The 20565-nt window shown below is 64.2% G+C and overlaps 1 protein-coding gene across 7 annotated transcripts; it reads left to right on the forward strand.

The window, feature by feature from the left end:
* Nucleotides 1-499: 499 nt before the first annotated feature.
* SCRIB (scribble planar cell polarity protein) lies at nucleotides 500-20368 on the forward strand. Of its 7 annotated transcripts, XM_061123016.1 has the most exons (38): nucleotides 500-733; nucleotides 1907-2024; nucleotides 2132-2210; nucleotides 2300-2389; nucleotides 2491-2547; nucleotides 2634-2697; nucleotides 2789-2863; nucleotides 2935-3079; nucleotides 3489-3607; nucleotides 3774-3973; nucleotides 4043-4209; nucleotides 4289-4419; nucleotides 4511-4633; nucleotides 5459-5626; nucleotides 6150-6521; nucleotides 7163-7225; nucleotides 7635-7724; nucleotides 8149-8226; nucleotides 8884-9207; nucleotides 9291-9371; nucleotides 9449-9688; nucleotides 9988-10098; nucleotides 10178-10471; nucleotides 10566-10751; nucleotides 16082-16192; nucleotides 16274-16333; nucleotides 16451-16529; nucleotides 17128-17148; nucleotides 17400-17437; nucleotides 18167-18274; nucleotides 18367-18526; nucleotides 18627-18765; nucleotides 18866-19051; nucleotides 19153-19295; nucleotides 19373-19410; nucleotides 19532-19606; nucleotides 19834-19885; nucleotides 19985-20368. In XM_061123016.1, exons 1-38 carry the CDS (start codon nucleotides 575-577, stop codon nucleotides 20128-20130), a joined length of 4890 nt encoding a protein of 1629 aa, XP_060978999.1. In that variant the 5' UTR covers nucleotides 500-574; the 3' UTR covers nucleotides 20131-20368. The 7 variants fall into 7 exon arrangements, with proteins under 7 accessions (XP_060978999.1, XP_060979000.1, XP_060978994.1 ...); XM_061123017.1 differs by lacking the exon at nucleotides 19532-19606; XM_061123011.1 differs by lacking the exons at nucleotides 16451-16529; nucleotides 17128-17148; nucleotides 19532-19606 and having other exon boundaries at nucleotides 6141-6521; nucleotides 16274-16321; nucleotides 17381-17437.
* The last annotated feature ends 197 nt before the right edge of the window (nucleotides 20369-20565 follow it).

Below are 20565 nucleotides of genomic sequence, written 5' to 3' on the forward strand. Positions count from 1 at the left end.
GTAGGGCGGTGCTGGTGGGAAGGCAGGAAATCGAGCCGCTGGTTAGGGCGCTGGCGGTGGGGAGCGCAGGCTTTGAGCGGACTTCAGCTCCCACCATTCCTTGCGCCAGGGGCAAGCCGAGCTTCCCGACAGGCCGTGCGCGGGGCCGCTACGGGTCCTCGGAGGCACCGGCGCCGCAGGGCCTTGTGGGGGTTGGAGTTCGGGGCGGCGAGGGCGGGCCTCGGCTTCCCGGCGGGCTGCGCGGCGACCGGCGGTTGTCGGCGGGGCAGTCCGGCGGGCAGCGGTGGCGGTTCCGACTGCGGCACAGGAGGCGGGCGAGCGGACGGACCGGTCAAGTGGGCCAGGCGGGATGCCGGGCCGCTGCCACGTCCTGAGAGTCTGAGCGCCGGCCGGGCCGCGCCCCCTACCCAGGCCGCCGCGGTCCGAGCGTTCCGAGCGCGGGCCCGGCCCAGCGCGCCGCCGCCGCCGCCGCCGCCGCCGCCCCGGGCCGCCCCATACCTCTCTCCCGGCCCGGCGCTCATGCGGGCCGAGCCCCGCCCCCCGCTCGCCGCCGGATCCCGCGCCCGCCCGCACCATGCTCAAGTGCATCCCGCTCTGGCGCTGCAACCGGCACGTGGAGTCGGTGGACAAGCGGCACTGCTCGCTGCAGGCCGTGCCCGAGGAGATCTACCGGTACAGCCGCAGCCTGGAGGAGCTGCTCCTCGACGCCAACCAGCTGCGCGAGCTGCCCAAGGTAAGTGGCCGCCGGCCCAGCCCTTGTTCCAGGTCGTCAGGGTCAGTCTGGATGAGACCGTCCGCTCCTCCGAACCCTCAGCCGGCGCTGGCCTGTGCGGGACACCGCAGTGTCCAGCCGGCCCTGCTAGTTCTTACTGGCCAGAGCCCCACCCTGGCCAGCCCCACCCTCCTCACCCAACGCCGGCGCTGGCACCAGGTGGCATTGGTCATCAGGTGCCTGCCTGGGGGTGGGGATGGTCACAGCCTAGAGGAGGAGCTACAGATGGAAAGCCTCGGGGGAAGGTGGATGGGCTTGAGGTAGATTGGGGTGGAAGGTTAACCGGCCTGGCTGATGGATGCGAACTTGCTGGACTACTCTGGAGGGGGAGCCCAGCCTCTGTCCTGACTGCTCTCTTCCTCCAGGGTGCTGGGGTGGGGTTAGAGGGAGCCTTCTTTTGGTGCCTGTCCCTGACAAGTCTGTGTTCCATCTACTTCTTACTGCCTTGTTTCTTCCCGTCAGCTTGCTTTCCTTCTAAGGCCACTTGGGAGAGAAGGTTAAAGGAAGCAGGTCACAAAAGGATTTCCTTTTTGGAGATGGGGTGCTAAGTGGCCCAATGCCTGGGGGCTGCATGCCACAGAGGGTGTGGCTTCATTCCAGAACTTGGACCAGGGCTCCTCACATGGATCTGTGGCCCCTGCTGTTTTTGCTATATTTTTTTTGGTAGTTTCCAAATTCTTGTCAGCGTCTCAGGCTAGGCTGGTTGCTGGGGTGCAGTAGCAGAAACTACCGCAGGCTTTGGAGGGCCCACCGGTTGGGTGGGTGGAAGAGGTGATTCAGGTGGTAGGTAGAGCCCTAAGGGAAAACAAAGGGCAGGAACAGGGACTCTTCAGGTCAGAGAAAGGAAGTGACTTCTCAGTTAAGACTAAGACTCGAGTGTGCAAGGTAGGTCAGCTGGCAATGTTGTGTGTGTGTGTGTGGGGGGGGGGTGTCTCTGAGGTAACACAAAGGGACCAGGTATCAAAAGTCAAGGAGTCAGAAGCTTGAGAAGCTGTGTGTATATGTTTTTGTCTCGTTGCTTTTCTTACTGCAGACCAGGGTGATGGGACAGGACCCAGGGTTCCTGTGTGGCTTGGAGCAGGGAGGGGCCCTCGCTACAGGGCCTGTCACCCTGACCCTACCCCCTACCCACAGCCCTTCTTTAGGCTACTGAACCTGCGCAAGCTGGGCCTGAGCGACAATGAGATCCAGCGGTTGCCTCCGGAGGTGGCCAACTTCATGCAGCTGGTGGAGCTGGATGTGTCCCGGAATGGTATGGAGCTGGGGCAGGCATGGGGTGGCATCTGAGGGTGGCAGGAAGGGCTTTGAGCTCCTGGAGGCTGTGGGCATCTCTCCGTGGTGACCTCTTTCTCCTCACAGACATCCCTGAGATTCCTGAGAGCATCAAGTTCTGCAAAGCTCTGGAGATTGCTGACTTCAGTGGGAATCCCTTGTCCAGGTGGGTGGTGGCCACAGCAGGGCTGGGCATGGGATGTGGGGGTTCTGCAGCCCCAGCCTGGGCATCTGAGGACCCTCTTCTCTCCTCAGGCTCCCCGAAGGCTTCACTCAGCTACGCAGTCTGGCTCACCTGGCGCTAAATGATGTGTCCCTGCAGGCGCTGCCTGGGGACGTGGGCAAGTGAGTGCCTTCCTGCGGGGCGGGGAGCTCAGCCGAGCCCTGTTCCTGCACTGCTCCCCACCATCCTGCCTCCTCTCATACTCTGTCCTGGTCTCGTTCAGCCTTGCCAACCTGGTGACCCTGGAGCTCCGGGAGAATCTGCTCAAGTCCCTGCCTGCGTGAGTGGGCTTGCCCCTGTCAGCAGCTGGCCCCAGGGACCATGGGCCATGTGGCCACAACAGACCTTGCTCTGTTTCCTCTGCAGGTCCCTGTCTTTCCTGGTCAAGCTGGAACAGCTGGATTTGGGAGGCAACGATCTGGAAGTGCTGGTGTGGAGAGGGTGGGGCTGTTGTGGGTGGGGCGGGGCCAGGCAGGGCGAGTGAGCCTTGGCCACCACCTGGTCCCCACCTCTTTTTGCAGCCTGACACCCTGGGGGCCCTGCCCAACCTGAGGGAGCTGTGGCTGGACCGGAACCAGCTATCTACCCTGCCCCCGGTGAGTGAGGGTGTGGCTGCCACCCCGCCTTGGGCCTGTCCCTCCCCCTGACCCTCTGCACCCACCCCCAGGAGCTCGGGAATCTGCGGCGCCTGGTGTGCCTGGACGTGTCTGAGAACCGGCTGGAGGAGCTGCCTGCGGAGCTCGGGGGGCTGGTGCTGCTCACTGACCTGTTGCTTTCCCAGAATCTGCTGCAGCGGCTTCCGGACGGCATCGGTCAGTGCTGGGAGGGGCGTGGCTAGTGTGAACCTGGGCCAAGCGGGGTCCTAGGGTAAGGATCCCTGGCTCTGCTGGGTTCTGGGACCTGTCCCTGAGGAGGGGATGCGTTGAGCCACAGTGGCACAACTTGTGCTCACACCTGGGGAGCTAAGGCAGTGCACGGTGGCAAGTGCGGGTGGTGAGCTCGTGAGGGCACGATGAGGGACCGGGGACCTGGGAGCCACTAGGCGTGCTCAGGTTGGTAGCAGGGTGGGGCAGTGAGCGCGTGTCTGGAGGGAGGCTGAGGTCTCAGCGGTCTCACAGTGCGGGAGGTAGGAGTCCTTGCCCCAGCGCAAGCTGCTTCAGTCTCGTGAGTGTCCATGCTCCCAGCCCTACTGAGCCTGTTGCTGCATCTTCCCAACGCCAGGTCAGCTGAAGCAGTTGTCCATCTTGAAGGTGGACCAGAATCGCTTGTGCGAGGTGACAGAAGCCATCGGGGACTGTGAGAACCTGTCGGAGCTGATCCTCACAGAGAACCTGCTGACGGTGGGGCCGGTTTCAGAGTTAGTGTGGGAGGCAGGGAGAATGGGGGAACACCTGGAGGCGTGCAGAGTGGTGGGAGCCAGATATCTGCTTCGTCTGGGCCAGAGCAAGGGCAGAGACGGCACCCTCGGGCTCCTGCTGGTCTCTGATCCTCACTCCTCCCCGCCAGGCCCTGCCCCACTCCTTGGGGAAACTGACCAAGCTGACCAACCTCAACGTGGACCGGAACCACCTAGAGGTACTGCCACCTGAGATTGGGGGTTGCGTGGCACTCAGCGTCCTCTCTTTGAGGGACAACCGCCTGGCCGTCCTGCCACCAGAGCTCGCCCACACAGCTGAGCTACACGTGCTGGATGTGGCGGGCAACCGGTGAGTGCTGCCCCCATCCAGCGGCGCGGGGCCTGGCTCTCCCAGAGCTGACCTTGCCCCCACCCCCAGGCTGCAGAGTCTGCCATTCGCACTCACGCACCTCAACCTGAAGGCCTTGTGGCTAGCAGAGAACCAGGCGCAGCCCATGCTTCGGTTCCAGACTGAGGATGATGCCCAGACAGGCGAGAAGGTGCTCACCTGCTACCTGCTGCCTCAGCAGCCGCTGCCCAGCCTTGGTAGGTCGCTGGGGGCGGGGCCTGGGGCGGGGCGGGGCCTGGGGCGGGGCGGGGTTCCCCCTGACAGACGCTTCCACAGAGGACCCTGGGCTGCGGAGCAGCCCTTCGGAAAGCTGGGGTGACGCCCCGCTCAGCCGTGTCAGCGTCATCCAGTTCCTGGAGGCCCCTGTGGGTGACGACGACCCGGAGGAAGCCGCTGCTGAGAAACGGGTATGGCGGGGTGGGGTCCCCGGGGGCTCCCGCCTCCCTGCCCCCGCCTGACCCCTGCCCCACCTGCCCCTCACCCCTGTGCCCACTGCAGGGTCTGCAGCGTCGGGCTACGCCACACCCCAGCGAGCTCAAGGTGATGAAGAGGGGTGTGGAGCGCCGGAGCGAAGCCACCTCCTGCAGGCCTGACCCTGTGCCACCCTCACCCTCCGAGGAGGTGCTTGTGGGGCCCCGCAGGCCACGGGAGGGATAGCTGCCCGCCTTACAGGCCTTCCCGCGGGAGCCCCAGGCTGGGTGCAGGGCTCCCAGCCGGCATGGGCATGGGGAACCCACCAGGAGAGGAGCCAGGCTGTGGTGCTGGTTGGGAAGCTCAGGGCCAAGTGTGCGCGCCTTCCGCAGAGCAGGCCACCTCTACCCAGGGCCGCTGGGCAGACACAAGAGCCATTTGGCATGGACGTGGGGCAGCTGCCTGTGAGGAGCCAGGAGCGGCTGGAGAAATGGGCCTGTGGGCTGGCTCGTCTCAAGGGTACCCACACTGTCAGCTTCCGTGAGGGGGGCTGTTCAGAGTCAGGCAGGCCCAGCTCTGCTCACTCAGGGCCCCTGGGTATAGCAGGGTGGCTGATGCCTGGGGACACGTGGTGGGACCTGTGTCTGCAATGCACAGCCACCCACGGGAAGCTGCCCTCGCTGGTCCGGGAGGCATGCTCATGCTGGTTGGGGCGCCTGCCTATCCTCGAGCTGGTGTTCGCTCGGGGGACTGGTCAGCTCCTGCCCTTGTGATTTTTTTGGAATGAGCCGTGAGGGTTCAAACCACAGAAGGGTGGTTTTGTGTATCCGCAGCTGTTGGAGCTGGAAGTGCGGCTTCCCTAGGGGTGGGACAGCAGGCACCCCAGAGGATGAGCACAGACTTCCTGCAGGATGGGGGCAGCTAGGAGGGGAAACTCCCGAGGCTCTGTGGTCAGGCAACAGGGAGCCCTGGGGTGCATCCTGCAATGTGGGATCCTCCAGGGGCAGCCCAACCCATTGCCTTCCCTTGCCGCAGGAGAAGAGGCTGAGCATTGAGTCTGGCCTGAGTGCAGACTCGCACCTGTCTGCCGGCACAGCCTCCCAGGGCGAGCCTGAGGGCCCGCTGGCTGAGGAGGAGGGGCTGAGCCAGCAGGAACCCATGCCAGCCACCCAGGAGGAGGTCATGGAGGAGACCTACGAGGAGGTGAGACTGGCCTTGGGGGCCGCTTGCTCAGGGGCGGGCCTGCCAGCTCCCACCCCTTCTCCTTTCCAAGCAGGTGTGCAGGCAGGACCAGATAGTTCTTTCAGGTGGGCCCCCAGTTGCACTCTTCCCTGTGTGGGGCCCAGCAGGAGTCAGGCTGCCCCAGGCCGGGGCGAGGGCTTGGGGAGGAGGGTCTGTACCTCAAGGCCGGCTCCAGCCTGGGCCCTGCCCGCCCATGCCCGTCACTACAGCACGTTCCCCTCTGGCACGCTCCCCTCTGGAACGCTCCCGGGCACCAGGGCCTTCCTCGCGGTCCTGCTGGGGCCCTGCCTTGGGGCTGCTGAGAGCCTGGTGGGCAGAGCCTCCCAGCCCCCAAGCCTGCTCTCCCCGCTGACTGCTCTGTGCCCCTCGCTGGCTCGTCACTTGTCCCTGTTCTTTGGGCAGCGGACCTTCTCAGCGCCTGTCTGCTACCTTAGCCCTGTGCTCGGGGGTGGGCCAGCCTAGTCCTCACGCTCAGCTCTCACAGCCCACTGTGCGCTTCGCGGAGGACACGCTGCTCCTGCCCAGGGAGGATGGCGAGAGTGAGGAGGGCCAGCCAGAGGCGCCCTGGCCCCTGCCAGGGGGCAGACAGAGGCTCATCCGCAAAGACACGCCCCACTACAAGAAGCACTTCAAGATCTCCAAGCTGCCCCAGCCTGAGGCCGTGGTGGCCCTCCTGCAGGGGACACCGCCAGACAGTGAGGGCCCGGTGGGGGCTGGGGGCTGGCACAACGGCCCGCACATGTCCTGGGCTCCGAGAGCAGAGGAAGAGGAGGAAGGCGAGGCTGAGGAGGAAGAGGACGGGGCGGCGGCAGCGGCAGAGGAGGAGAAGGCGGCCGCCTCTGCACCCTCTGTCAAGGTGGGTCTGGCCCCACACGCCAGCCTGAACCCGGCTGGCCAGGCCCCCTGGTCCACACCGCTGTGGGTCCCAGGCGACTCGAGGCAACTGGCACGGGAGGTGCCTGTCCCCAGCTTCTTACTCTCCTCTGCAGGCTGGGTGCTGACTCAGTTGCGAGCTCCGTGCTGGCCCTGTAGCCCCATCCCAAGCCCCTGGCAGTCCCCCCTTCTACCCAGGCCCCTCTGCCTGCCCTGGTCTCTGGAGGGCTGGCTCTCACGGGTCCCTGTCTTCTCCATGGGATGCTGTGCCCCGCAGCAGCCCCGCATCTGACATGTCTGTGGTTCTGCGCTGAGCACAGACAGCCTAGTTCTGTGGCGGCTGAGAGGGCCTGGGCGGTCAGAGCTGGCACAGCCAGGCCTAGGCCCACCTGGCACCAGCCCAGCCTGCCCATTTGGCAGGTCGGCAGCAGCAGCCAGGCCTCCAGATCGGAGGGGACCCCCTGCCTGGGGGCAGCACCAGACCCAGGCAGGAAGGGCGCTCAGTCTGTGGGAGCTTGGTGTGGTCTTCTCTCTCTCTCTCTTGCTCGTGGCGGGGCCGGGCAAGGAGGTGGCGGGGCCGGGCGGCAGCTGACCTGCATGTCCTTGCTGGTCCTGTCCTAACAGGGGGTGTCGTTTGACCAGGCCAATAACCTGCTGATAGAGCCCGCTCGCATTGAGGAGGAAGAGGTCTGTACCCGCTTGCCACTGCACTCTTGCCCCGGGCTTTGCGGGCCTTGCTCTCGGGTTGCGGGCTCTCCGTCTCGTTCCCACTGCTGCTCAGGCCTCCTCCCCAAACTCAGAGCCAGGGCCTGGGGCTCCTGCTAGACCCACAGCGCGCCGGCCTCCAGGCAGGGGTGGCCGATCTTGGAGGAGGTGCAGGGTGTGCCCCCTCTCCTGCAGCACTCTGGCCCTGCAAGGCCCCTGTCACCCACAGGTCAGCGCTCCCTCTGGCTGCGCTCCCTGGAGCCCGGCAACCCCACCTGCTCAGCTCCTCTGTGGCCCTAGCCGGCCCTGGGAGAGGTTGCTGGTGGCCAGAGGGGACCAGGCCCCGGCCCCTCAGCCCTCCCTGGACACGGCGCATCTGTTCTATTTGCAGCTGACGCTCACCATTGTGCGGCAGACGGGGGGCCTGGGCATCAGCATTGCGGGTGGCAAGGGCTCCACACCCTATAAGGGGGATGACGAGGTGAGGAGCTGCCCCCACCCTGTGCTGCCCGCGGGGTCCCTGCTCCTCCAGCACATGAGGTCCTGGAGGCCGGGGTTGCTGGGGGCAGGGTCATAGAGGACGATCAGGGCCACCGGTCTGCCTGCTGTCTCCTTCAGCCTCACCTCCCTTTCACCGGCGCCTCTTGCGCTGTGTGCAGCTTGAACTTCCCGGGACTAACCTGCACCCTCACTCCCTGATGCCCGGGACCTCACAGCAGCCCACACCTAGGCAGTTTGACCACTGCAGGCCCACTTCTGCCTTTCCTGCGCCCTGGGGTGTCTTTGCAGCCCTGACTGGGGGGCTTCTGAGCCTCGCACAGCTGCTGGGGGCCCCTCTCCACAAGGGCAGGGTGGAGGCCCCTCTAGGCATCCACTGACGTTCTTGGCCTATCTCTGTCCTGCAGGGCATTTTCATTTCCCGGGTGTCTGAGGAGGGCCCTGCAGCTCGGGCTGGGGTCCGAGTAGGAGACAAGCTCCTTGAGGTGAGCCCCCCGGCCACCGTGTAAAGTGCACACCCTTGGGACCTCTCAGTCCCACTTTTGGTGCTGGGCTGCCTCCCTTCCAGGAAGGGGGCACCCAGCTCCTCCTGAGAGCCCCAAGCATGGGACCCCTACGAGGCATGGAGCTCATAAGCTAGAGCTCTGGGTAGACCGGAGGTCAGCCCAAGGCAGAAATTCGTGTCTGGGCAGGAGGCCTCTGGGATGGGGCTCTGGCCATGTCAGGGAGCGTTGGAGGCCACGTGCCTGTGGTCTTAGGTGTCAGAGGGGTCAGAGGGCCGTGTGCCCTTCCCTGGGGGACCAGGGCAGGAGGAAGCGACCCTGCACTCACTCGACAGAGGGGCTGCTGTGTCCCAGCAGCTCAGAGAGCCCGGGGCAGGGTCAGACCCGCAGAACCCCCGGCATCCTCCCCAGGACTGCTCAGATAAGGAGCAGGTGTGTGGGGCAGGGGCGCCAGGACTGGGCGCTGTGGACTAGTAGGGGCGTCGCCTGCTTCCTCGACAGTGGGCCTCCTAGGCCTGCATTGCCCAGATAGGTAGCTGGTACCCACAGGGAGGCGGGTAGCAGGCCCTGGCACGCTGCGGCTTGTTTCCCTCGGCCGGCCCACCTGTGGAGGGTGCGCTGACGAGTCCCGTGTGGCAGGTGAACGGCGTGGCCCTGCAGGACGCAGAGCACCAGCAGGCTGTGGAGGCGCTGCGTGGGGCGGGCGCCACCGTGCACATGCGGCTGTGGCGGGAGCGCATGGTGGAGCCTGAGAACGCGGTCACCGTCACGGCCCTGCGGCCCGAGGACGACTACAGCCCGCGGGAGCGGCGAGGGGGCAGCCTGCGCCTGCCCCTGCTCCCACCCGAGCCCCCCAGGCCCCCCCGCCAGCGCCACGTGGCCTGCCTCGTGCGCAGCGAGAAGGGGCTGGGCTTCAGCATCGCAGGCGGGAAAGGCTCCACGCCCTACCGGGCCGGCGACGGGGTGAGACTGGGCCAGGGGGCAGAGCGGGGCAGGGGGCAAGCCTGGTCAGCCTGCAGATACCCACTAGCCATCCCCCGCTGCAGGGCATCTTCATCTCCCGCATCGCTGAGGGGGGCGCCGCCCACCGGGCAGGCACCCTGCAGGTCGGCGACCGCGTCCTTTCTGTGAGTGCGGCGGTGGGCCTGCCCAGCACCTGTGCACCCCTCTCCCTGGGGCCGTCTGACTGGCCGCGCTCTTGCAGATCAACGGGGTGGACATGACCGAGGCCAGGCACGACCATGCCGTCTCCCTGCTGACCGCCGCCTCGCCCACCATCGCGCTGTTGCTGGAGCGGGAGGCTGGGGCGCCCCGAGCCCCGAGCCCTCCGCCCCACTCCTCCCCACCCCGCCCTGCTGCCCCTGCTGCCCCAGGGGAGCCCGGGCCTCTGAGGCTGTCCCCTGGTTTGCTGGCCGCTGCCCTGGAGGGGCCGTACCCAGTGGAGGTGAGACCACAGCCCTGACCCTGCCCACCAGCCAGCCCCCTTCTCCACAGCCGCACAGCTCTAGGTATGGGGTGTTGGCCCCACTGATGGGAGAACAAGGGCCTTTGCCCTGTCCTCTCAGGCTCCAGGACACAGGGCATCATTCTGTAGGGGCTTCCTCCCCCTGCAGTCCTCTTTGCACCCTCACAGGGCCTCCCTGTGGTGGAGCTCCCTGGTCTCACACACCTGCTGGTCTTGGGAAGGCTCCCTCTAATGTTCAGCTTGTTCCAGCCACCCTTCCTGTTCCTCTGTGTTCCCAGGAGATCTGTCTGCCCAGAGCGGGGGGCCCCTTGGGGCTCAGCATCGTTGGGGGCTCCGACCACTCCAGCCACCCATTCGGTGTCCAGGAGCCTGGCGTGTTCATTTCTAAGGTAGAGCAGACCCTGCGGGCGTCTCAGGGTGCAGGGTGGCCCAGCCCGCTGCCCACGGCACACGGCCCTCCCCCCACAGGTGCTCCCGCGGGGCCTGGCTGCACGCAGCGGCCTGCGGGTCGGGGACCGCATCCTGGCAGTGAATGGGCAGGATGTGCGGGAGGCCACGCACCAGGAAGCGGTCAGCGCCCTGCTCCGGCCCTGCCTGGAGCTGGTACTGCTCGTGCGGAGGGACCCGCCGCCCCCGGGCATGCGGGAACTCTGCATCCAGAAGGCCCCCGGGGAGAGGCTGGGCATCAGCATCCGTGGGGGCGCCAAGGGCCATGCCGGAAACCCCTGCGACCCCACCGATGAGGGCATTTTCATCTCCAAGGTGAGCTCCTGCTCACCTGCCCGCCCCATGGGCTTCTCGGGCAGGGAGGGGCCCAGCTCCGGGGCTGGTCCTGAGCGCGGTGGTCTCCCCACAGGTGAGCCCCACAGGAGCAGCTGGGCGAGACGGCCGTCTGCGGGTGGGGCTGCGGCTGCTGGAGGTGAATCAGCAGAGCCTGCTGGGCCTGACACACGGCGAGGCCGTGCAACTGCTGCGCAGCGTGGGCGACACCCTGACTGTGCTGGTCTGCGACGGTTTCGACACCAACACTGCCACCCCCGAGGTCAGTGTTCCCTGGCTGGTGCTCAGCCACAGGGACTGGGTTCTGCCCCCAGTGTGGCCGGGATGCTCCTGGTCCGTTGGGGCCAGGGCGCGCTTGGCCGTTGCGAGTCAGACCTGGGGGAGCCGTGCGCTGCGGGTGCCAGGCCCTCGTCTCGGCCTCGCTCACGGCCCTGATGGGACAGAGTGTGTGTACAGAAGACCTGGTTGCGTTTTCAAAGAAAAGGTTGAACCAGGCGAGCAGCATTTGTGCCCTGGGGCTGCCAGGCCAGGGCAGGACAGCCCAGAGCAGGACACAGCCCACCTGCAAACCCCCAGGGCCTGCCACGCTGGCCTGGCGCCGGCCTGCTTTCTGTTTCTAGCAAGCCCCTTAGGGAGCTCAGGGCCCGGACCCATGTCCCCGCGCAGTCACCTGGGCGGGCCTGTGGGGACCCAGCGGTTCTCCGTTGCAGCTCCTGGAGGAAGTGTCGGCTGCCAGGCCCGGGACTGGGCTGCAGAGGCCTGGTGTCCAGCCCAACCTGTGTCCTGCACCAGCCTGGCCGTGCCGTCTCAGGGGTCCCTGCTGTCTTGTGCTGTCGCTGCCCCCGGGCTCCCAGCATCAGCCGAGGGGGGCTGCTTCTCCTGCAGCACCCCCCACCCACCGCCTCCGGGAGCTCGTTCCCCGCGGCAGCTGCCAGCTGAGGGCCTCCTTGCTGGGGATGGGGCTGCAGTGGGTCTCTGGGACAGCAGCCTCCTGCCCCTGTCCCTGCACTGCCGAGGCGGGGCCCCCCTTCTTCTGTGTGTCATCTCCTGAACTGGGAAGGATGGTGCGTTTGTCCTTGTTTCTCCTGCCTGAGCACTGGACTGGGACCCCACTCCCTGGGTTCTGGGGCCCCCTGTGTTGGCCTCTGTGCCCTCATCCCTGTGTGCCTGTAGGAACCCTAACCTGTCGTTTCTGGTGAGGAACCTTGCTCAGGTTTTCCAAAGAAGGCTGTGTCTTCTGCTTTCTCATTTAAAGTTTGACCTTACATGTTTCGGTCAGTACATGTACTTATTTTTAAGGTTTCAGTACAAAGAGAGCAAATACACGCCAGGGCGAAGAGCAGAGCAGGTGTCTCCCGCACTTTATGGAGGCCTCCCTGGACTCTTCTGACTGTCTGGCCACCTCTCCCTGGGTTGCTGTGTTTCCAACCAGAGTGCTCAGAGCCCGTCTTGATGCTTTTGGGGGGGCTTCTGCAGGACAGCACCCTGGATGAAGGGGTGTTGGGCCCGAGGCCGCAGGCTTGCCCCGCCCCTGCCCAGCCTCAGGCTGCACCAGCTTGTCTCCGTGGACCTGGTGTCCTTTGACGTGTGACTCAACGTAACTTGCAGTTTGTCTTTTGCGTTGTAAGCTTCTGTTTTTTGTTGCGTAGGGCATGAGTGGGTTTTGTGTTTTGCTCCTTCACAACGGCCTCTCTGGGGTTATAGAAACGTTGAGACTGAGAGTGACATCTTCTACCCTTTTTCATAATGTCTGGATTGATTATGAAAACCCTCTCTGGGGCAAGATTGTCAAAGCTATTTTTTAGAAAACAGAGCACTACAATCCACTGCGATTGCTTCTCAAGCAAGTGGATCTTCCATCCCAGTGGAATGCATTGAACCGTCCATCACTTTCCCACTGATCGGGATAGGTCTGACTTCCTTGTGGGTTGCATCCGAATCCCGTGGCCCCAGGAGCTGGCCATGTTCTTGAGCTGATGCTGCTGACCTCGGTGTGGCCACTTTAGAGTGTGTTTCAGGTGACCTAACTGGTGAAATCACACACTGTTTTTTCTCCTTTTGACAACTTTTAGTTTGTTTTCATGTGTTTTCTCTTCCAAATGGACCTGCCAATTCTGTAAGTTGGTTGGGACCTAGGGGTTAACTTTGAGCTCTGTAACTGTGAGTAATGTTTCTCTAGGCACATTCCTAGGTTGCTCTTGCTTTCTTGTTGATTCTCATCAGTGACTTTGTTGCATCTCCTGGAGGAAACCCTGAGGCCCAGGTGGTGGCTGGGAGTCCCCTTTTCCTGGGAGGTCAGGCTCCTCTGTCCCCCTGGGAACCTGGTGATGGTGGACAGTGACCTTGCCTTGTGCTGACTTGGAGGCGGTAGTTTATATAACATTCTTTTAAACTTGGAGGGCTGTTTCCATTTATAACCTGTAAGAATTTTCTCTGAAATGAGTGCTGAGTTTTCTGGAGTCTTTTTATTGGTGGCTTTTACAGCCCTGTGCCAAGTACGAGGAGGTGCAGCCCACAGGTTTCCTCCAGCTAGCTTGCTGCTTGAAAGAAAAAGGGGTGACGTGTATCTGTCAGGACACCAGTCATCTACCCAGCCCCATTTCTCTTAACCTCAGCCCACCTGCTTCCTCTGTGGTGACCCGTTCAACCCCTGTAGGAATGAGGGTTCACAGCCATCTCTCCAAACTTTGGGATCTGCCAGCCCGTCTTCACATCAGCTGTGCCCTGGCCTCCTCCCCAACCTCTGCACGGCAGGTGGCAGGCTGGCATCAGGACCTGCCTGTCTGTGCTCTGTGCCGGCCGCTGCCCCCAGGGCCCCACCCCAGCGGGCAGGCCTGGTGGCCAGCTGGGGGCAGCGCTGCAGGGGCCGCTGTGCACTTCCAAGAGCTTGCTGACTGGTGCTCAACATGTTTGGTGCAAAGTCCAGAACATTCTGTCTCCTCCCCTCCACTTCTGTGGTCCTGTCACCGTCTTGATCTGATTTCTGCCATCTCTTCCTCCCCATCACACTCACCAAAGTTTTGTATATATTAGCAGCCTTCTCAGAAAAACCACCTTTTGGATTTTGATCAAGACTGCCCTTCTTTTCTATGTTTCCTTGATTACTGACCGAAGGAAGACTGCCTCAGTTACTCCTTCCTCATCTAGTGCTTTCAGTCATTCTAATGACCTTTCTGTAAAGAAGAAATTTTATCAGCTATTTTTTATCCTAAAATAAGATTTTGTATAGGAGATGTGTGGTAAACACTCTGATTCTTTCCTTTCGTTGGTTGATTTTTAAATAACAAGTGGCTGCCTTGGAAACCCCCAGGGTGACTGCTTTTTGGTCTTTGCCGTCTGCCCGCGTGGGCACCGTGGTGACAAGCCAGTGACATACCGGCTTGATGGTGCACCCAGGCATCCCTGTGTCTCCTGCCTCAGCCCTGGTGTGAGGCTCAGACCATCACTGGCTGGTCCTTGTGGCCTTGCTCCTGGGCCTCTGCAGCACACGGGTCTTGGGGAGGCAGGCTTCTAGCGGAAAAAAATCTGTAAGGTTGTTACTTTCAACCCATGCTTAAGGATAGGAGGCTTTGATTCTTTTGACTTTATATTTGTGTCTCTTTTTCTCACCTTAAAAGTCATTTTATTAAATTAATATCATAATTATTGATTTCAAAAAGCCATATCAATGTTATTACTAGTAATAAGACCATTAATAGCATTTTAACATTTCTTGATGTCCTTAGGATTTATCTACTTAAGAGGTATAGTCAAAATACTATGTTACGTCACTTGCAAATAGTTCTCCATATTGTTCTACTGCCAGCTTGTCATAGAGTTAGGCTTATCTTTGTTTAAGTTTTATTTTTGGCTGCGCTGGTCTTGTTGCTGTGCACTGACTTCTCACTGAGGTGGCTTCTCTTGTTGGGAAGCACAGACCCTAGACCCTGGGTTCAGTAGTTGGTGGTTCGTGGGCTTAGCTGCTCTGCGGCATGTGGGATCTTCCTGGAACAGGATCGAGCCTATGTCCCCTGCATTGATAGGTGAATTCTTAACCACTGGGCCACTAGGGAAGCCCAGAACTCATTTTCAGTTCTTAAAGGTGACTTTAAAAGTGGAGTTTGCTGGAAGCTCCCCTGCGACCTGGGGGGTGGGACACGGCGTGCTCACTGCTGCGTCGCGAGGTCAGTCTCCAGTCCAGGAGCGAAGACCCTGCAAGTGAGCAGCGTGGCCGGGAGGACAGACCGGCTGCTCTCGTTAAACCTTTGCCAGCTGTGAATACAGCCCCTCCAGGGGTCTGAATCCCCTCTCGGTGCCCCTCAGGCCAGCATCTGCATTAGTGTGGTTTCTCCTGCTGTTATTTCTATTTTGAAAGATACAAGCAAGTAGATAAAGTATTGACAATTTTAGAGTTGAAGAAAAGTGTCAAGGACAGTAGACAGGACCTCTCACTCAGAGGCCCTGCATGCCTCCCACCAACGGTCCAAGGTGACCTTTAGAGCCACAAGGCATGTGGGCATCTGGTTGTCGCCCAGCCTGACCTGGAGCTTCAGGTGAGCACAGGCCATCATGGCGTGGATGGTGCTCACAGGGGTCTGTCCAGTGCCTCCCTAGGACGAGCTGCAGTGGCTACATTTTGGCGGGGTTATCACAGAGCTCACACTGTCTCAGAGGGCCTCCCACCAGACCCACGGGTGGTGGTGCCCGCACGGGGGCGTCTCTGGGTCGCCCCGCCAGCTGACACTTTCCCCCAGGAACTGACAGGCGCTGTGCGCGTGCTTGGGGAGGGCAGCCGCTCACTCCTCCTCATCAGCCTCAGGGCAGTCGCACGCCCTTCCCACTGCTCCTTCCACAGGCGCTGGGCGGCGCCTTCCTTAGCGCAGATTTCCCCTTTTATCTCGTGATGAGAGTTGTCACTGCTGCTGTTGATATCTGGTGCTCCAGCCATCCAGACGGAGCTGACGAGAGGGCTTCTGGCTGGCCCGGGGCCCTGTTGGGGGGCCCTGGCCCACCTCCCTCAGGCAGCCTCCTTTCTAGCACAGCAGGAAGTCTGGGGTCACCTCACTTTCCCATACCTTCTTTCTCCAAGGAGCACTGGTTCCCTTAGTGGACAGGGCTATTTAGGAGCCGGGATGTGGGCGCTGGGCGTGCTCCTGGCTCTTAGGGTCTCAGGACCGCTCCGGGGCTGGGTTGTGCCTGTGAGCGGGCACCTTTCACATCCTGATCATCGCTTACGCTGGAGAAGTGCATGTTCAGGTCTGCTGTCATCATCACTCCGGTCAACACCACAGTCAAGTCTTCCTCCTTTAAAGGGCCTTTTCCGATGTCAGGAATCTGTCGGCCTCCTTCCACTGGACTTTGGCCGCAGCCCCTCTGTGCTGTGAGGCTCCTCACTGCCCCCACCACCTCGTCGGCTCTGTGCTCCCGGGGTGCGTGTCCACGGCTGCCCTCTCTCACCCAGTGCCCTGCATTGCCATGTCCTCTGGAGCGTGGTGTGCAGACGTGACCTGTGGGTGCCCTGGGCACAGATGCGATGGTAGCATGGAGTCCTGAGCGAGCAGAGGCCACCCCAGAGGTTGCCTCAAGTGTGGTCACTCCGCCCCTCCCCCGCAGGTGTCCCCAGGTGTCATCGCCAACCCCTTCGCGGCTGGCCTTGGCCGCCGGAACAGCCTGGAAAGCATCTCCTCCATCGACCGGGAGCTGAGCCCTGAGGGCCCCGGCAAGGTCAGAGCCGCCCACAGCCAGCAGCCCCTGGGCTGGGAGCCTAAGGCCATCGGCCCCGACCACTGTCTCCTCTGCTCACAGGAGAAGGAGCTGCCCGGACAGATCCCACTGTGGGGCCCGGAGGCCACGGTGAGTGCCCAGGCCCTCCCAACCCGCATGGCGGGCTCCTCCCCACAGCCCAGCATCCCCGGGCCTGGCTGCCCACCCCGCACTCTGGCAGGCAAGGCCCCGGCAGCCCTGTGTCCACTCTACCCCCAGGGTCGGAGCCCAGAGAGCCTGAAGCCGGCCTGCCAAGCCCCGGCTGCCACCCCTGGCGCTGGCAGTGTGCAGAGGGTCAGTCCCTGGTCGTCACACCCCTGTCCCGGCCTCCGCCCACTTGTCCGTCAGTCCTACCCCCATCTTACCTCCTTCCCTTCACCTGAGGCCTTGCAGGACAGAGCTCCGCCAGGATTCTGTCCCCCGGGGAGAGGGCTGAGGGCCTCAAAGGGCCCTCGTGCAGGGCAGAGACTGGCCAGGGTGCCCGAGCTGGAGCGCCACCCCTAGCCTGGCACGTGTCTGTCGTCCTCCACCCCTGAGCCCAGCCATGATGCACCCGCTGCCACCTGCCCCCCGCCACCCCACAGAGGCAGACTGGAGGCAGAGCAGAGGGCTGTGGGCCCAGGGGCCACCAGAGGAGCCGTCAGAGGGGAGCAGGCTGGGAGGCGGGCCTGCACTGCAGTGGGGGCAGGGCCCTGGGCACAGGCCTGTGGTTCTCAGCCCTTGCCTGGAGGGCGGGCTGCCTAGCGCCAGCTGCTGCCAGGAGACCCCGCAGGGCTGGTGGGGAGGCTGTGCTGGCTGGGGGCTGGGTGAGCCTGCTCAGGGGCTTTGTGCTCAGCCCCACACAGGCAACAGCAGGAAGCCCCCAGGAGGGGAGGGGGCCCAGTGTCCCCCGTCAGAAAGAGGCACAGCTGGAGGTGGCTCGCAGGGGGCGGGCCTCCCTGGCTGACGGGCCTCTGAGGCTCATGGGGAGGGTGGCCACTCCACCCAGGGGAAGCCCGGCCCATCCATCTCAGATGTCTCGGGGCTGCTCAGGTCAGGGAGTTGAGGACTAGCCTTTGTGCTACTGAGGCAGTCACCCCCCCCCACCTCCTCCTAAGGAGCCCCCAGCCCTGCCTGACCCTCCTGACACCCACCACTCTGCTCTTCCAGGTGCTGCCTGGAAGTGGAGAGATGGCTGAGGTCCCCTGCTCCCCTGGCCACCAGCAGGTGAGTACACACGGCAGGGGGACTGCAGAGGGGTGCTGTGTGCAGAGTCCGCTCCTTCCGGGAGGGGTGCCAGGGCACACCCCTCCCCCAGCTGCCATCCCACAGGGGGATGGCCTGCAGGCCCCTTCCTGGCCCAGCTGGCTGGTATCACAGGCTGGAGAGCTCCCTTTGGCCTCCTGGGCAGAGGGGGGCTGGGGGTCAGGCTGGCCTTCCCCAGTGCCTGGTTGTTTTGCCCCCATCTGTCTTCATGTCTGGGAGTCCCCGGAGGCCCCTCTACCCTGCCCCGAGCCCGCACCTGCCTGCAGAGGCTCCCCGGTTCCACTGCTTGGGGAGAGCCAGGCCTGGGGGCAGGGCTGGGGCAGATGCTGAGGTGCCAGCTTGGAGCCCACTGCCCAGCCTCTGCCCCTTCCTAACGGGCAGCAGATGGGTGAGTGTCGGCCTCACCTCCTGGGCACCCAGCCGCCCACCTTGGCACCGTCTCTCTGCCCCACCCCGTCCCTCACACCCCCCACCTGAACCCCTTTGCAGATAAAGCCTGGGGTGATCCAGCCACTGGCTCAGGCCTGGCCAAGGGGCTTCCTGGCCCCCAGGGGCAGAGGTGGTCCCCAGCCCATGAGTGCCCTGACCCACGGGGCAGGGATGGGGGCAGTCAGCAAGGACAGCTGGTGGCGGGGTGGGCGGTGCTGCAGGGACAGCTGTCCCTGCTCAGCTCACTGCGCCCGTCCCCAGCCCCCGTCCCCGCCCTCCCCTGCCGAGCTGCCGGCCAACGTGAAGCAAGCCTATAGGACGTTCGCGGCTGTGCCCGGCCTACACCCGCCTCTGGACACCCCTGCCCAGGTAGGTGGTGGGCAGCCCTCAGGTGCCCTGCTGCGTGCGCCTGCGAAGGTGTGACACTCGAGGGGCCGGGTCTCAGGGCGCGCTTCCCCCAGCCCCCCATGCCCGGGCCCACGGCCTCGCCGGAGCAGCTGTCCTTCCGCGAGCGGCAGAAATACTTCGAGCTGGAGATGCGGGTGCCCCAGGCCGAGGGCCCCCCTAAGCGCGTGTCGCTGGTGGGCGCCGACGACCTGCGGAAGATGCAGGAGGAGGAGGGTGAGCAGGCGGCCTCTGCGGGTGGCCGGGGGGGGGGGGGGGGGTGGGGAGGGGGGGGGGCCGGGACACCAGCTCACGGCCTGACCCTCTGCTCCCCTAGCCCGCAAGCTACAGCAGAAGAGGGCACAGATGCTGCGCGAGGCAGCGGCCGACACGGTGCGCCCAGAAGCTGATGCTCCCGAGGACGAGGAGCCTGAGGAGGAGCCACCCTGGGCCGGCCAGGGCCCCGCGGCTGAAGGGTGAGGCGGGGGAGGGCCGCCCCAGTACCTGCCCCCAGCGCCCCTCTGCCCGTGCCGGGCGTCACTCCACCCGGCCCTCCTGTCCTGTCGCCCGGCCCAGGCTCGGCCCCGCGTCTCCCCCACCGCAGGGAGGCGGCGCCCCAGTGCGGACGGCCAAGGCCGAGCGGCGCCACCAGGAGCGGCTTCGCGTGCAGAGCCCCGAGCTGCCGGCCCCAGAGCGGGCCCTGTCCCCAGCTGAGCGCCGCGCCCTGGAGGCGGAGAAGCGGGCGCTGTGGAGGGCGGCCAGGTGAGGCCCCGCCCCACCCCACTCTACGCTGCCTCCGCCTGCTGCTGCTCCCACCCGCTGCCCGCCCCGCCCTTCGCTGCCCGCCCTCCACCCGCCCACAGGATGAAGTCCCTGGAGCAGGACGCTCTCCGCGCACAGATGGTCCTCAGCAAGTCCCAGGAGGGCCGAAGCAAGCGGGGGCCCCTGGAGCGCCTGGCTGAGGCCCCCTCGCCCGCGCCTACCCCGTCACCCACCCCCTTGGAAGGTCTGTGCGTTGGGCGGGAGGCGGGGGCCCAGCCTGCGGTGCAGACCTCTCCCGACGCCCCCTTCTTGTCCCTCCAGACCTCGGCCCCCAGACTGGCACCTCCCCAGGACGATTGGTGAGGAACCAGCAGCTGCTGCCCTCCCCTGCCTTCCTCCCCTGGCGGGGCAGGGATCCAGGCTCCCACCCTCTCTTCTTCTTAACGCTCTCTGCCTCTCTCCTCACGCTGTCCTTTCAAGGCCTTGTCTGGGAGGAAGTTTGACTACAGGGTGTTTGCTGCCCTCCCCTCTTCCAGACCTGTCTATGACATGCAGGTACCGGGTCCTCCGGCCCTTCTGCAGGACGTCCTGACCGGCTCCTGCCGCTTTCTGCTGAGCTTGTCTCCCAGCCTGTCGCCTGCTCTGTACCCTCCCTGTCCCCTCACCGCCCGCGCCCCCCCCCCCCCCCCCAGCCAGGGCTCCGCAGGGACCCACCCAGGCTCCTGGGGGGGGGCTTCAGGCAGGTCTGGGTAGGCCCTGACCAGCCCCTTTCCCCCTCGCAGTCCCCAGATTTCACTGAGGAGCTGAGGTCCTTGGAACCACCTCCAAGCCCAGGTGAGTTGGCAGGCCCGCGGCCCCCCGTCCCCCCTCCCCCCCGCCGTGCTCCAGGGTGCCAGGCCCGTCGGCTCACTCACTTCCTGCCCCCGCCTGCAGGTCTGCCAGAGGAGGATGGAGAGGTGGCCATGGTGCTTCTGGGCAGGCCCTCTCCAGGCTCCGCGGGTCCCGAGGAGGTGGCCTTGTGCAGCAGCCGCCGGGCCATGCGGCCAGGGCGCCGGGGCCTGGGCCCAGTACCCTCCTAGAGGGGCGGGGTGCCTCCCCCGACTTGGGGTGGGGGCCCTGCCAGCGCCAACACCACCCTCGCCCCGAGTCTTTTAACCCGGCCGGTAGCATTTTAAAGAGGTCCCCTGAGGAGTTCTGGCCACTGACTAACTGCCCTCTCCCCAGCCGGGACCTCCTGGCGAGACTGTAACTAGTGATGTTTGTACAACCAAAGACTCTATTTTGTGGTTTAAGGAGAATAAAATTGACTACGTTTTACGTCTTGTCCATCTTACTCTGTCCACCTGCTGGCACCCCTCTATCCCTCCCAATCTGGGGGCAGCGGGTGCGGGGACTCAGGACTCCAGGTGGCTCACCCAGACTGGGCTGCCCCCCAGCAGGAGGGGGGCTGGGGGACTGCCTTCCCCACCCCCAAGGCGCGCTCCCCTGCATGGCACCCGCACACAGAGAAGGCG

This window comes from Dama dama, chromosome 21 (genome assembly GCF_033118175.1).
Source record: "Dama dama isolate Ldn47 chromosome 21, ASM3311817v1, whole genome shotgun sequence".
In the NCBI taxonomy this organism is placed as follows: domain Eukaryota; kingdom Metazoa; phylum Chordata; class Mammalia; order Artiodactyla; family Cervidae; genus Dama; species Dama dama.